Genomic DNA, 12,264 nt, shown 5'->3' with positions numbered 1-12,264 from the left:
AACACGCTTTTAAATAGTTTGCTCTAACCGAACTTAAACTAAGCAAACTAAGATTAGTAGCTAGTAGAAAAAGATTTTTCTACTAGCTTGTAAGAGTGTCGCACTGCTGGGCAAAGTATTAGCTAGATCTCTAATAAACCTAACAACCTATTAAAAGTAGTTTTTACAGTTGTAGTAACCTCTACAAATAGGGCAAAAATCTACTCTATAAATATCCTGTTCGCAAAACGAAAAGCGTTACAACAAAAACGGCTTTTGTGATATCACAAGTTACAGCACTTACGCTCTTTTAGCGCGCAGTTAGAACTGGTCGATACGGGGGCAGTGACCCGAGCGAGCACTAGGTGACTGGGTTTAATGACCCACTAATGCTTATATAAGTTTCTAATGGTTATATAGTTGTTATATGCCTTTGTAGGTGTTGAAAGACAATTGCTTTCTGAAAGTTTGCGTTATAAGCATTGAAAGTTTGAGAGATTGAGATTGCATCAACATTCTTCTCTTCCTTTTTCTTTTCTTCTTTCAAAATATTCGTATCAAAACAAGTTCATAGGCATAAAATTAAGAAATCAGGATCGGTCTCCATGTAACTCTCACACGTCTCACAACCGAAATACAACACTGCAGAACCCCTAGTGTAAATTTAATTCGATAGCGTGACGAACGTACGCGCTTGTGTTAAGTCTCATTTTGTATGAGATTTGGTACAGCGCGCCAAGCCGGACGTTTTGGAAACTCAAAATCCCAAACAAAATGAGACTTAACGCAAAAACGTACACGTCACGCTATAGTTCGTTTTTTTTAGCATTAATTAGAAAGAAGGTAAACAATCTTGGCGTGTCCTTTTGTTAAAAATTTTGAAAAACGATTTATAAAATTAGATTAAGTATATTACTTGTGAAAGCAAAATAATGTAAAATATCCTATATGATTTATAATTCTAACATAGGTATTTGCTGTGACTTATTTTTCAATGGTGATTTTTAATCAAAAGATCAGATTGTGTCAAGTACCTAGATCGCTTACCTTTTTTCTTATGCTATAAAAAACGAACTATATCTAATGAAATTTAGGTACCCCTAGCAAATTTCAGTTATAGCTTTTGCTATTACAATGTCTCAATAGCAATAATAATATCGTCAACGCAACATTCTCAAAGATTTTCCTCAAAACAATCATTCCTTGTTTCTTTGTTTCCACTTTCTCTTTATATTTCTATTGCTGTCCCGCTCATAGTCCAATAATAATCGTTCGGGAAAACTTGGCATTTCCGGCTTTCGCTAAGCTTATAAGGAATACTTTTGTATCCTGTTTTCCTTTTGGTTTTCCTCAATACATTGACAGCTTTTATGATTAAACGCTGAATGGGAAGCCTTATAATAAGAAACTCTCACAATAATGACCTGAAGAGTGAAGGTATAATGAGAAATTAATTATTTACTTGTATGTAAATTTAATGTTGACGTGTAAAAGTGCCCTTGTGGCCTATTTGCTGAATAAATGTTGAAGTTTGAATTTATAATATACAGTCACCTGCATTAACCCGTCAACTCCCACGTGTGTGACGTCACCATAAGTTACACAACGAAGGCCGCAATAATATCTGACACGATCTTATTTGTAGAGCCATAAGAGCCTGTCACATAATATTTTTTCGGCCTTCGAAGAGTAACATATTATTGCAGGTGACTGTACCAGATTGTCCCCGCTATTTCGTTTGTGTGGAATAATGATGATGATGACTGATAAAAACTCTCCTATGTTCTTTCTCGGGCCTAAAACTATCTTCATACCAAATTTCATCTAAAATTTAGATTCTATGGTTCAACTGTTTAAGCATTCAAAAACTAACAAACAGACAGACAGAGTACTTTAACATTTCATGTTAGTAGGGATAGCTGGGATAGTTATCGTAGTAAGAAGTATAAACAAAAATATAAGTGTACAATCAAGTGTAAAAATATGGGTGTAGACATACTTACTCAAAAATATGTCCCAATTGTTCTTAATTCGCTAACATAAGAGTTATGGGACCGGATCCCTTTGTTTGACATAATGATTGAAAGTCATAATATAATGATTGTTAGATTATCATTAGACATAATTCTGAAACCTAACTTTTCAGGAATTTCCTAAGGTTATCCTATACATAGGCTAGGTTAGTTTAGGTTTGTTTTGTGGCAATTCTGAAATGTTACGGGTTTCTCAGAAAAACCAAATTATGACTAACGAAAATGCGGCCAAACAATACATTATGACTTAAAACTTTATAATGGGACATATTTTTCAGATGATTTGTGCCCCTTTATTTTTACACTTGACTGTACACACTGTAACGCAATCCCGACATGGCATCCTTCTTAACTCGAAACCCAATCTCAAAGCCGTCACAGTATAATATATCGAAAGTTACGTCTGCGTTTGGCAGCCTGGATATTTGATCTGGGTTTATGGAAATCAAATTCAATTCAATTCAATTCAATTCTTTATTGATAAAAACATAATTTTACACGTCAGGTACATACAGTGCTTAATGCTAAGTCTTATAATTATTTATTATATTTACATAGTTGGGCAGGCAAGGCTGAGCCAGCGAACTAGTTGTTTATTAATATGTAGGTATATAGTTTTATTTACTAGGTACAGTGTTGGGTCTCGAAAAAGGCATCAATTGAGTCTCGTCAAAGTCTCGTGTGTTTAAATAATCCTAGGGCTTATTTGTACAAGTGACAGATATTTATGCTAGCGACCCGCCCCGGCTTCGCACGGGCATTTTCCATAATTAATAAAAAAAAAAAAATACACTTCCAGTGTGTTTGGGTTAGCTTTGTTCATAACAATTCCAAATTTCAAATCGATAGCTTCAGTAATTCTCGAGATATTTAGCAATGTGACTGACAGACGGACGGACGGACGGACAGAGTCGCACCATAAGGGTTCCTTTTGTACCTTTATGACACGGAACCCTAAAAAACACTAAAATACGTCAATTTTATTTTATTGTATGTTGTTAACCTGCATACCATAGCGTAATTTTAATTAAATTAAAATTTCTACTGATGAAGTCATATAATGGAGAGAACTGACGAACCAAATTTTCCAAATAGGTAAGTATATTTTTAGAGAAATTATTTAAGATAAAAGGTAAAAACGCACGAGATGGTCATTACTTCCGTCGCAAGTTTCGCGCGGACCTAACCTAAAACTAATAAACCTGAACCGCTTTCCTTTCCACGTACCGCTCATATCAAATCCAAGTTTATTTTACTCGTACGATAGATACATACAGTTATTTACGAGTCGGTTCGGAAAAAGTGGAGTTCCCGGTTACGTAACCGATCGATGCGGATTGGCCGCCTGCCAGTTAGGGCATATGAGTCTGTCTGTGTCTGTACGCGCGGCGATCCTTAAAAAACGAAGTGCCGTTCCTAAAAGAAGGAATAGTAGTTGAATATATTTTTACAGACATAAAACAAGTAAATAAAAACCTAAGACTAAAAGAAAAATAAATAAATACAATAAATATTACAAGACAATTTTACACAAATCGAACCAGTCTCATAGAAAGCTCAATAAGGTTTTTCTTGTACATACTAGACGACGATATATACATTAATTATAATATAGTTATAATGAATCCTTCGTATTAATAGCTAAAGTATTAAAAAAATACGTATTAGTGACGTAGCTGCTTTATAATGACTCGCATTAAATCTTGGGTAGGTATACGAGTATTCAGTTACAAATTGCAAAGCAGAAGGCGTAACTGTAACAAAAGAAATAACTCGCATTTATCATCAGAGTATACAAAGCTCTGCACCCTTTCCTCTGGAGAGGCATTCACACATTCAAAATATGATCTTTATTTAATATTTATTTGTTACTTGTAGTACATCTCGCTCATACTTACAGTAAGGTGAATTGGGTTAACTAAAAAAGGAGGTAATTTTGAAAATCACTAATAATATCTACTAAATCAAAAGCACTTCACACTTTGGCAATACTTACGCTACTACAACGCTTAGAGTAAGACCAAAATTAGTCTGCAACGATTTTGATAGCACACGTAAAGTGTCATTCAATAGAACTTGCGAACTATGTAAACAAAAGTTACTAGTAAATTGACATTCAGTGTCAATTTTAGTATGGCAGTTTGTTTACATAGTTAGCAAGTTCTATTGAATGACATTTTAGTGCATTAATGTTATTTATATTGTCTAACAGTAGAAATTAAAAACTGGCAACACTGAAGTGTCGTCCCGTTTTTCTTAGATTGATTTGAAAGGGACGACACTACAGTATTGCCACTTTTCAATTTCTACTCTTTTTTGCCAGATTGTACGTCATAATTTCATAGAAGTTTGACGTTTAAAACAACACCTGCACTGCGTGTGCTATCAAAATCGTTGCAGACTTATCTTGGTCTAACTCTACCAATCTTGCTTACGGTTGGTGCAAGCAGCAGAAAAGGCTCTTATAGTTAGTAGATATTTATTTTGTTATTTTCATAACTATACCGTTTTCGAAATACGAATACACCTTTTAGGTATCGTCAGCAGCACCACCTCAGTAAGTGTCAAATTAATATCAAATCAAAACAAGATTTTTATATTTCGAATGTCACAGCGCTTCTGTACGACAAATGGTTGCAATTTGTTAATCTTCAAGTTTTATTTTAATTAAAGCAGTAAGTATACAGTACAGTGCTTTAATACATATATGTATGATTTAGCAGACACTATTTTAGTTAGCTTGAGTTTATTATTTGTAAATCATTAATTGTAATTCACTTGAATCTCATTATAAATATTAACCCATGTTGACAGTGTATGATCAGTACCAATAAATAAATCTATGTATCTATCCTATGCACTTTATTTATATATTATAAATTCAATTTACTGCACTACATGTAATTGTTTTAAACACTGGACTTCAGTTATAGTTCGTTTATTTTAGCATTAGAAAAAAGGTAAACAATCTTGACGTGTCTTTATATTGAAAAACACTTTTGAAAAATAAGCCACGACAAATGTAACATTTATGAATCATATAAGTACGATTATTTACATTATTTTGCTTTCATAAATACTTAGTTACTGATTTTCAAAAAGCGTTTTTCAATTAAAAGACACCTCAAGATTGCTTACCTTCTTTCTAATGCAAAAAGAAACGAACTATATAGTCGTAATAACATAGCTCCGCGAATCAATGTCCGGGACATTTAAACTTCAATCAAAAATTTCGCTTGTAAATAATACTTATTAGTTTTATATTATTTTATGTTATACATATTCCGTCGACACCTACAGATATTTATAGTTGTAATAATAACTATCCGTTGCAATGTAAATCAAAGAAAATCATGAAATATTTGTAATTGTGAAACTATGTATTGACATGAACGAATTGGTGTTTACCGCGGTTTTTTATTCAACACCGGTGGATTTCGTACCAGTAGAGATGAGAAATTGGTACTAATTTTACTTCATACTCGTACTATCTTCTGTACGGAAATTCGTTCGATAAATAAATAAATAAATAAATATTATAGGACATTCTTACACAGATTGACAAAGTCCCACAGTAAGCTCAAGAAGGCTTGTGTTGTGGGTACTCAGACAACGATATATATAATATACAAATACATAAATACATAGAAAACACCCAAGACTCAGGAACAAATATCTGTTAATCACACAAATAAATGCCCTTACCAGGATTCGAACCCAGGACCGCGGCTTAACAGGCAGGGTCACTACCCACTAGGCCAGACCAGTCGTCAAAATAATAATATTGGCAGATGTATGAACAATAAATTATATAAGAAGATTAGTAGCCCAGACCAAACGTGATAGCTACCAATTTCGCCAACTATAAAACAAATTCGTCTGAATTTGCAAGTATAAAAGAGAATAAATGATTTGTCTATGTCGAGCAAAGACGTTTGCTATTTTATCTTTATTTTGTGTTCGTGGTTTATGATTTGATACAAAATCATGTTTTAATAAATTAATTCACAAAGAGTTAGGCCAAGATAAGTCTGAATGATTTTGATAGCATACGCAGTGGAAGTGTTATTTTAAACGTCAAACTATACTATGAAATTAGGACGCATAAATAACACTTGCACTGCGTGTGCTATCAAAATCGTTGCAGACTTATTTATCTTGGTCTAACTCTATCTTTGTTTGTCATTTGAGCTGAAATTCTAATCTAACGTAAAGTTTTCTATACCTAATATAATATTTCAACAACTCAATTATTATTTTAGAAGGTTACACATGGTTACATAGTTTTGCGGTTCAATTAAATTACCCAATGAAATTAATAGATCCCGTTATTTTTAACCTTGATACCAAATATTGACCGAACCCTAGTTGGTTGCCCGTCCCTAGAGGCGGCATAATTAAAAGTAAACACGGTACTTTAGCGTTCGGTATCTGGCGGGTATTCGCGAAAATGTATTCTGGACGTTGTATTATGATTTATGTGGACTTTAAAAGTTGAATATTATTTCGGGTTTAAGTAAAAATACTTTTATTACAACTCCTCATTATAGGTATTCAGCAACATGTAACTTGTACTTGCACTACTTGTAGTAGGTACATACCGTACCGAACAATGTTTTTAGATGTAAGTAGGTAAATAAGGCCTGGACTTTTTTGTAAAATAACAATATTATGTGCATTTACTTTACTATATTGCTACTCTCACATGCAAATGTGCTTTCATATAGGTAGTGATTCTGTTTAGCTCCTGGGGCGGCATTTCAACTTTAAACATCGATATTGACAACACAACATGACTTATGGCGTTATTCATAAATGTGTGTAAATAATCAGATTGGTTTTCCCTGATCTGTCATTTTTGTTTTTTCGAAAGATACAAAAAAATTACAGTGGTTTGTAACATTGGTTATTATGATGAATACATTGCTTGCTATCGAAATGGATAACACTTGACTTGAGTCGATATTGGTACGTATTTGCCCCCCAAAAAAAGGCTATGTTCATGACTTTCGAATGCCGCTATGCTATAGTTAGCTTGCACTTCTGAAGGACTTTAGTTGAGTTAAAACAAATAACTTTTAAATTCTGCTCTCAAGAGATGGCGGGCTACTTGTTTAAGAAATTATTTAAATTATATGAGACAGTGTCGTTGACTTGGAAATTGTCATTTTTGGCACAAAGTGCTGTAATATAATTTTACTCGTTATCTTCAAAGCAATTTATAACTCGATGTTGTCTAGACAGAAACTTATTTATAGAGCAATGTGTTGTGTATTATAAATGTGTTTTAAAAGGCACTTATATAGCCTGACCAGTAATATATGATAATTGTCAAGAGGGCGCTGTTATTCTCATGTATAGGGTGACAATTCAGTGTAGTATGAAAAAATTAGTTCCAGTAAAATTCCGCAACATGGCGCACCCTCAATAGATCCTGGTTCACCTATATTATAATAGGACACTATACATTACAACTAACGTGATTTTTCGGCGCTTACGACGTTTCATTGTTTGGTATAGCTTCTCTATAGTAATAATATCTCGATGTTTTAAGTAGTAAACAATTTCTCATTTTGGAACTAAGTTGTTTTGAAATAATAAGGACAAATAAATCTAATGGCATTATGATTTTAAGTGTAATGCAACCAAAGCCTTTTTTAGGGTTCCGTACCCAAAGGGTAAAAACGGGACCCTATTACTAAGACTCCGCTGTCCGTCCGTCCGTCCGTCCGTCCGTCCGTCTGTCACCAGGCTGTATCTCACGAACCGTGATAGCTAGACAGTTGAAATTTTCACAGATGATGTATTTCTGTTGCCGTTATAACAACAAATACTAAAAACAGAATAAAATAAAGATTTAAGTGGGGCTCCCATACAACAAACGTGATTTTTGACCGAAGTTAAGCAACGTCGGGCGGGGTCAGTACTTGGATGGGTGACCGTTTTTTTGCTTGTTTTACTCTATTTTTTGTTGATGGTGCGGAACCCTCCGTGCGCGAGTCCGACTCGCACTTGGCCGATTTTTCTCACTAAAATCAAAAGAGTTCGTGATTCTGGTTAATAATATTATAGGATTATGAAGTAAAAAGTAAGTGGAACATTATTTCAATGGCCAGATAATACAATTCATAAAATACAAGATTAATTTAGTAGTTTGAACAAATTGCATCAATAAGTAAACGATAATAAACCTTATAAGCGAAATACAATTTCAAGAAACACACTTAAATGGCGATAGTTCCATTTGATTACTCTTGATAACATCCGACTCGGTCCATCAGAAAACTATGAATCAATACTTCTTGCGTAAACTTGGAGTATTCCGATTTCAAAAATATGATATTTGTTTAATATCAATCTCATTACATCTCGCTCGTAGGTACTTAAGCATAGCTCTACTACTACCTACTAGGTCCTTGTTTGGGTTTAAATCCATATCCTTAACCTTAACATTAACCTTGGCTTGTGCTGTTGATACTTGTGTGTGTAACTGATTTGTGGTTTTATTTTTCTTTGTATACCTACTTAATTTTTATAAGTGAGAACCTCTAATTGGCTCTGTAAATCTATTGTAGCTTTTGGAAATGTTTATAGCTGTTGGTTTTCCATTTTTGTAATAAAAATAAATAATTTATACATCAGATTTACGTTTCCTTTCTTTAAAATTTTAATTTATGCCAGGAAATATTTGCAATAATATAACTGTATCTTTAGAAAACAAGTCACTGCATTTAGTAAAAACCGCATTTTTGCTTATTATGATAAGATTATTTTGATCCCAATCTATCTTGTTTCTATCAAGTAGGTATCAAAAACTCTAAGACCCACTTGCACCAACTAACCTGGGGTTAAGCGGTTAAACCGTTAACCCAGTGTCAAATTGTACTGGTAGCCATGGTAACTCCAGGCTGAACTGATTAACTCCGGGCTAGTGGAATGGTGCAAACCTCTTACCTACCTTTCAGCCCTAGTAGCACGGTCGCATTTTTATCGTTTATCACCATGCCTGTCACGTTCTAACAAGTTTGTAAGTGCGAAAGTGACGGGCATAGTGATAGTCGATAAAAATGTAACCGTGCTGAGCCCGCAGGTTAGTATAGTAAGCGAAAAATTAGACAAATGTCAAATTGATATCATATTTTTCAAATTCAGAACGCCTTACAGTCGAATTCAATTACAGCAATTCCACACACTCTGTTACTAATAATTGGACTTTAAATGGCGAACTAAATGCAGTCTGCATTAACATTCCGTGGAAGAAACACGAAAAATAACAGTTAATTCGAATCACTATTGCTAAAATACTAAAGTTGAACTGTGTGTGTATAAAAAAAGAAAAAATAGTTATGCTACAGTTAAAGTGAATACTGGTAAAGAAGCAAAAGTTAAAATATAAATAAAGCACATACTTGGTCGTAATAAAATACTTGGTCTTAAGCTTATCATACTAACAACAGCGGGAAGATGAAGAATCACAAAATAAATCCAGCAAAATATAAAAGAGTGATAGCTATTCTGATATTAACATGTTTCCAATGCTACGCAGCAGTCATCAAAATAGAAGGGTTAAAATTCATGATGAATGGTGTACCGGTGACATTACAGTTTGCTAATGAAACCAAAGATAATTGGAAAAGCGCTGATGATGACGAAATTGTTGCCAATGTAACTGTGGATGCTGTAGAAATTAATGATTCTAAAGTAATTACTCTAAGTCATCTAAGTAAAGAAGATATTCCTGAGGATAAAGACAAAGACATTAACAGTAATCCTAATCATCGCACATCAGATGACAATATAGCAGCAGATAATTTACTAAGAAGAGGATTTGAAGTTCCTTCAGTTTACGTGCCAATTAGTGAAGATATGGCGAATCCTGAGTTCATACCTCACGGTCCAGAGAGGAAACAGTTTAGGGATGGGCTATCTCTTATTGATAGTAAAGGAGGTGAATTAAGTGTGCAATTGTAGCCTTAGCCGGTACATTTTTAAATATTCATATTTCTAGTTGTATTTTAACTGCGTACCTACAGAAATATTTTCTAACCCTCCTTAGGAAGTAAAATAAGAATGTATTTTGTATATACTCGTACATTTATTTCCAATAACAAAATACTATTTTCCCCCATCGCAATTATCGCAAAAATCAATCAATCTGAAGCGCAGCAGGTATCTTGTTTTCTAAGAGCCCAATTAATCAACGAAACTAAAGCCATTGTTGAATACAAAGCTCATATCTTTTATATGAAAAGGCATTATTCATCGTCTTCTGAAGATATACGGGATCCATTTGGACGTTGGAGTTACAGGCGAAACGTTGGCCAATTCCTATGTCTGGACCCCGTCCAAGGGGGAACAGTGGTTTAGTTGAAACAGTAAGGCAATGAAAGGATCAATAAACGAGTGGCAGGGTGATTAAGCATTTTAAAACATGAATAACAAATGAATATGTGTTTATTTAATAAAGTTTGTGTTATATATTTATAAGTTTTCCTTACAATAATAGAAAATAAATAAGTAAAAGAATATATAATAAACCCCTAACCTAATACGTCACACTTTTTTAGAAATATAAGCGTCTTAGTACAACTGATTCTTGTTTTGTCGTGTCATTTTTGAATTCCAGCCAGTCAGTCAGTCGATGTCAGGTAGGCACGGAGGTTGGAATTCCACACCAATCATCAGTGTTAGAGTCTGTGCGGAAAGAGAAGAGTCGTAGAATGTATGGGGCCCAATACATTCCACGACTCTTCTCTTTCCGAATATTGAAATGCCAAATGGTGTTGGCCGTCGAAGTATTTTACAAATGGCGCCAGCGTAGATTTTACCTGTCAATCCTACGAATGCCAAACCCTTAATCCAGATTTCATAGAAAACTAGAGACGGGTAAAACCTATGCTAGCACCATCTATAAATCCCTTTGCCAGTTGCCATTTGCCAACCCCATTGTCTTACTGCATATATAATGTCCATTGTACCTCCACTCCTTGTTTCGCCGGGCCAATTCTGACAAAACGAGTATCCCGTTTTTACGTAACAATTACATTTTAGTACGCATTCATGTACTTTATGCACCGACCTAATGTCTTACGGTTTATTGGCGATAAAAATCTTATTTTATAGCTCTTGTTTGGCTTTTGTTAGCTTTTCAACTGAAATTTCAGTGTTTTTAGAAATAATGCCGATACAACTATAACGGAGAGTGGAGCAGGTTTTTTTATGATATAGGAGGGAAATGAGTAGACGCATAGCCTGATGGTAATAAGCAATACCATCGCCCGTGGATACTTGCAACACTTGCAAATACATTCTGCATTCTTCCGCCACAGGAAGAGATCGCTTTTCATTGTATTATTTTCTGTATTCAGTTGTGCAATAAAATGTTTGTTTTGTTATTATGTTATGAAATGTTATGTTATAAAATTCAACATATATTAAGTATGTCACAAAACTCACAAACCTACGTGGATGTAGTCGCTAGGTATCAGATAATTGCAGCTCATCTGAACACTGCTCTATTGTCAAAGAGTGCGTCATCAGATATTTTGAGCACCTCAGCCGCTTGATATATCTGATAGCGACTGTTTACAACCACCCAAAATTGGAATACTTAACTACCAAAACGTTCCACCAAAGAGTCTCTCCAGACTTACCATTTTTAATTACCTCTTCACTGCACCAATCGCAGCGAAACTTCACTAATGATCCCGTGTCTTTGAAACCGACTATATCCATCTACAAAAGATCATATGTCACACAAGTTGCAAAGCGACTTACTGCCTTTTTGATTTAAGCTTGGTATGACTTTAAAACTATAACGTCGTATCTCCTTTAAAGTCTACATTGATATGTAACTTTCTTGACGTTAAAGACCATAAGCACTTAAAAGTGTAATGTCAAATCTTCCAACGAATGTCGAATCGACATACGACTTTTTCAAAATAGGATGGTTCAATTGTTCAAGTAATAATATCGTAACTCCATGCAAGTAGTTAGTGATATAATGTGTTCTGGGTGTGGTTAGGAGGTAAGCCGCGAAAGTTTTTGATAGTAATAAGTTGGCGAAGTGATCTTCACTGCTACGGAAGTGTATATGAGGTTGCGATAGTGTTGCAGACTTGCAGGCGGTATTAAGTATAACTTTAGGAATACAACTTAACTCGGAAGGATGATGAGAAGATACATATAATACCTACATTATAATGGCTGGCTACGGTGCGGTTGAACATGTTGGTACGTTTTAGTGTTTGTC

The 12,264-nt window shown here is 34.4% G+C and overlaps 2 protein-coding genes across 2 annotated transcripts in view; one reads left to right on the top strand and one right to left on the bottom strand.

Moving 5' to 3' along the window:
* The window catches only part of LOC134652291 (uncharacterized), a 306,378-nt gene that overhangs the window by 203,720 nt on the left and 90,394 nt on the right, over nucleotides 1-12,264 (bottom strand). The gene's annotated exons all lie outside the window — the stretch shown is intronic.
* On the top strand, nucleotides 9,401-9,993 carry LOC134652005 (uncharacterized). The gene has a single exon (XM_063507159.1). The coding sequence runs from the start codon at nucleotides 9,477-9,479 to the stop codon at nucleotides 9,981-9,983; it is 507 nt and encodes a 168-aa protein (XP_063363229.1). The 5' UTR covers nucleotides 9,401-9,476; the 3' UTR covers nucleotides 9,984-9,993.

The sequence above is a fragment of the Cydia amplana genome, chromosome 11, assembly GCF_948474715.1.
Source record: "Cydia amplana chromosome 11, ilCydAmpl1.1, whole genome shotgun sequence".
Taxonomy (NCBI): Eukaryota; Metazoa; Arthropoda; class Insecta; order Lepidoptera; family Tortricidae; genus Cydia; species Cydia amplana.
Note: the sequence above shows the minus strand (reverse complement) of the source record. Positions and strands in the feature narration are given on the sequence as shown.

Coding starts and splice junctions, on each gene's coding strand:
- LOC134652005 (XM_063507159.1), top strand. CDS start 9,477: ATGAAGAATCACAAAATAAATCCAGCAAAATATAAAAGAGTGATAGCT.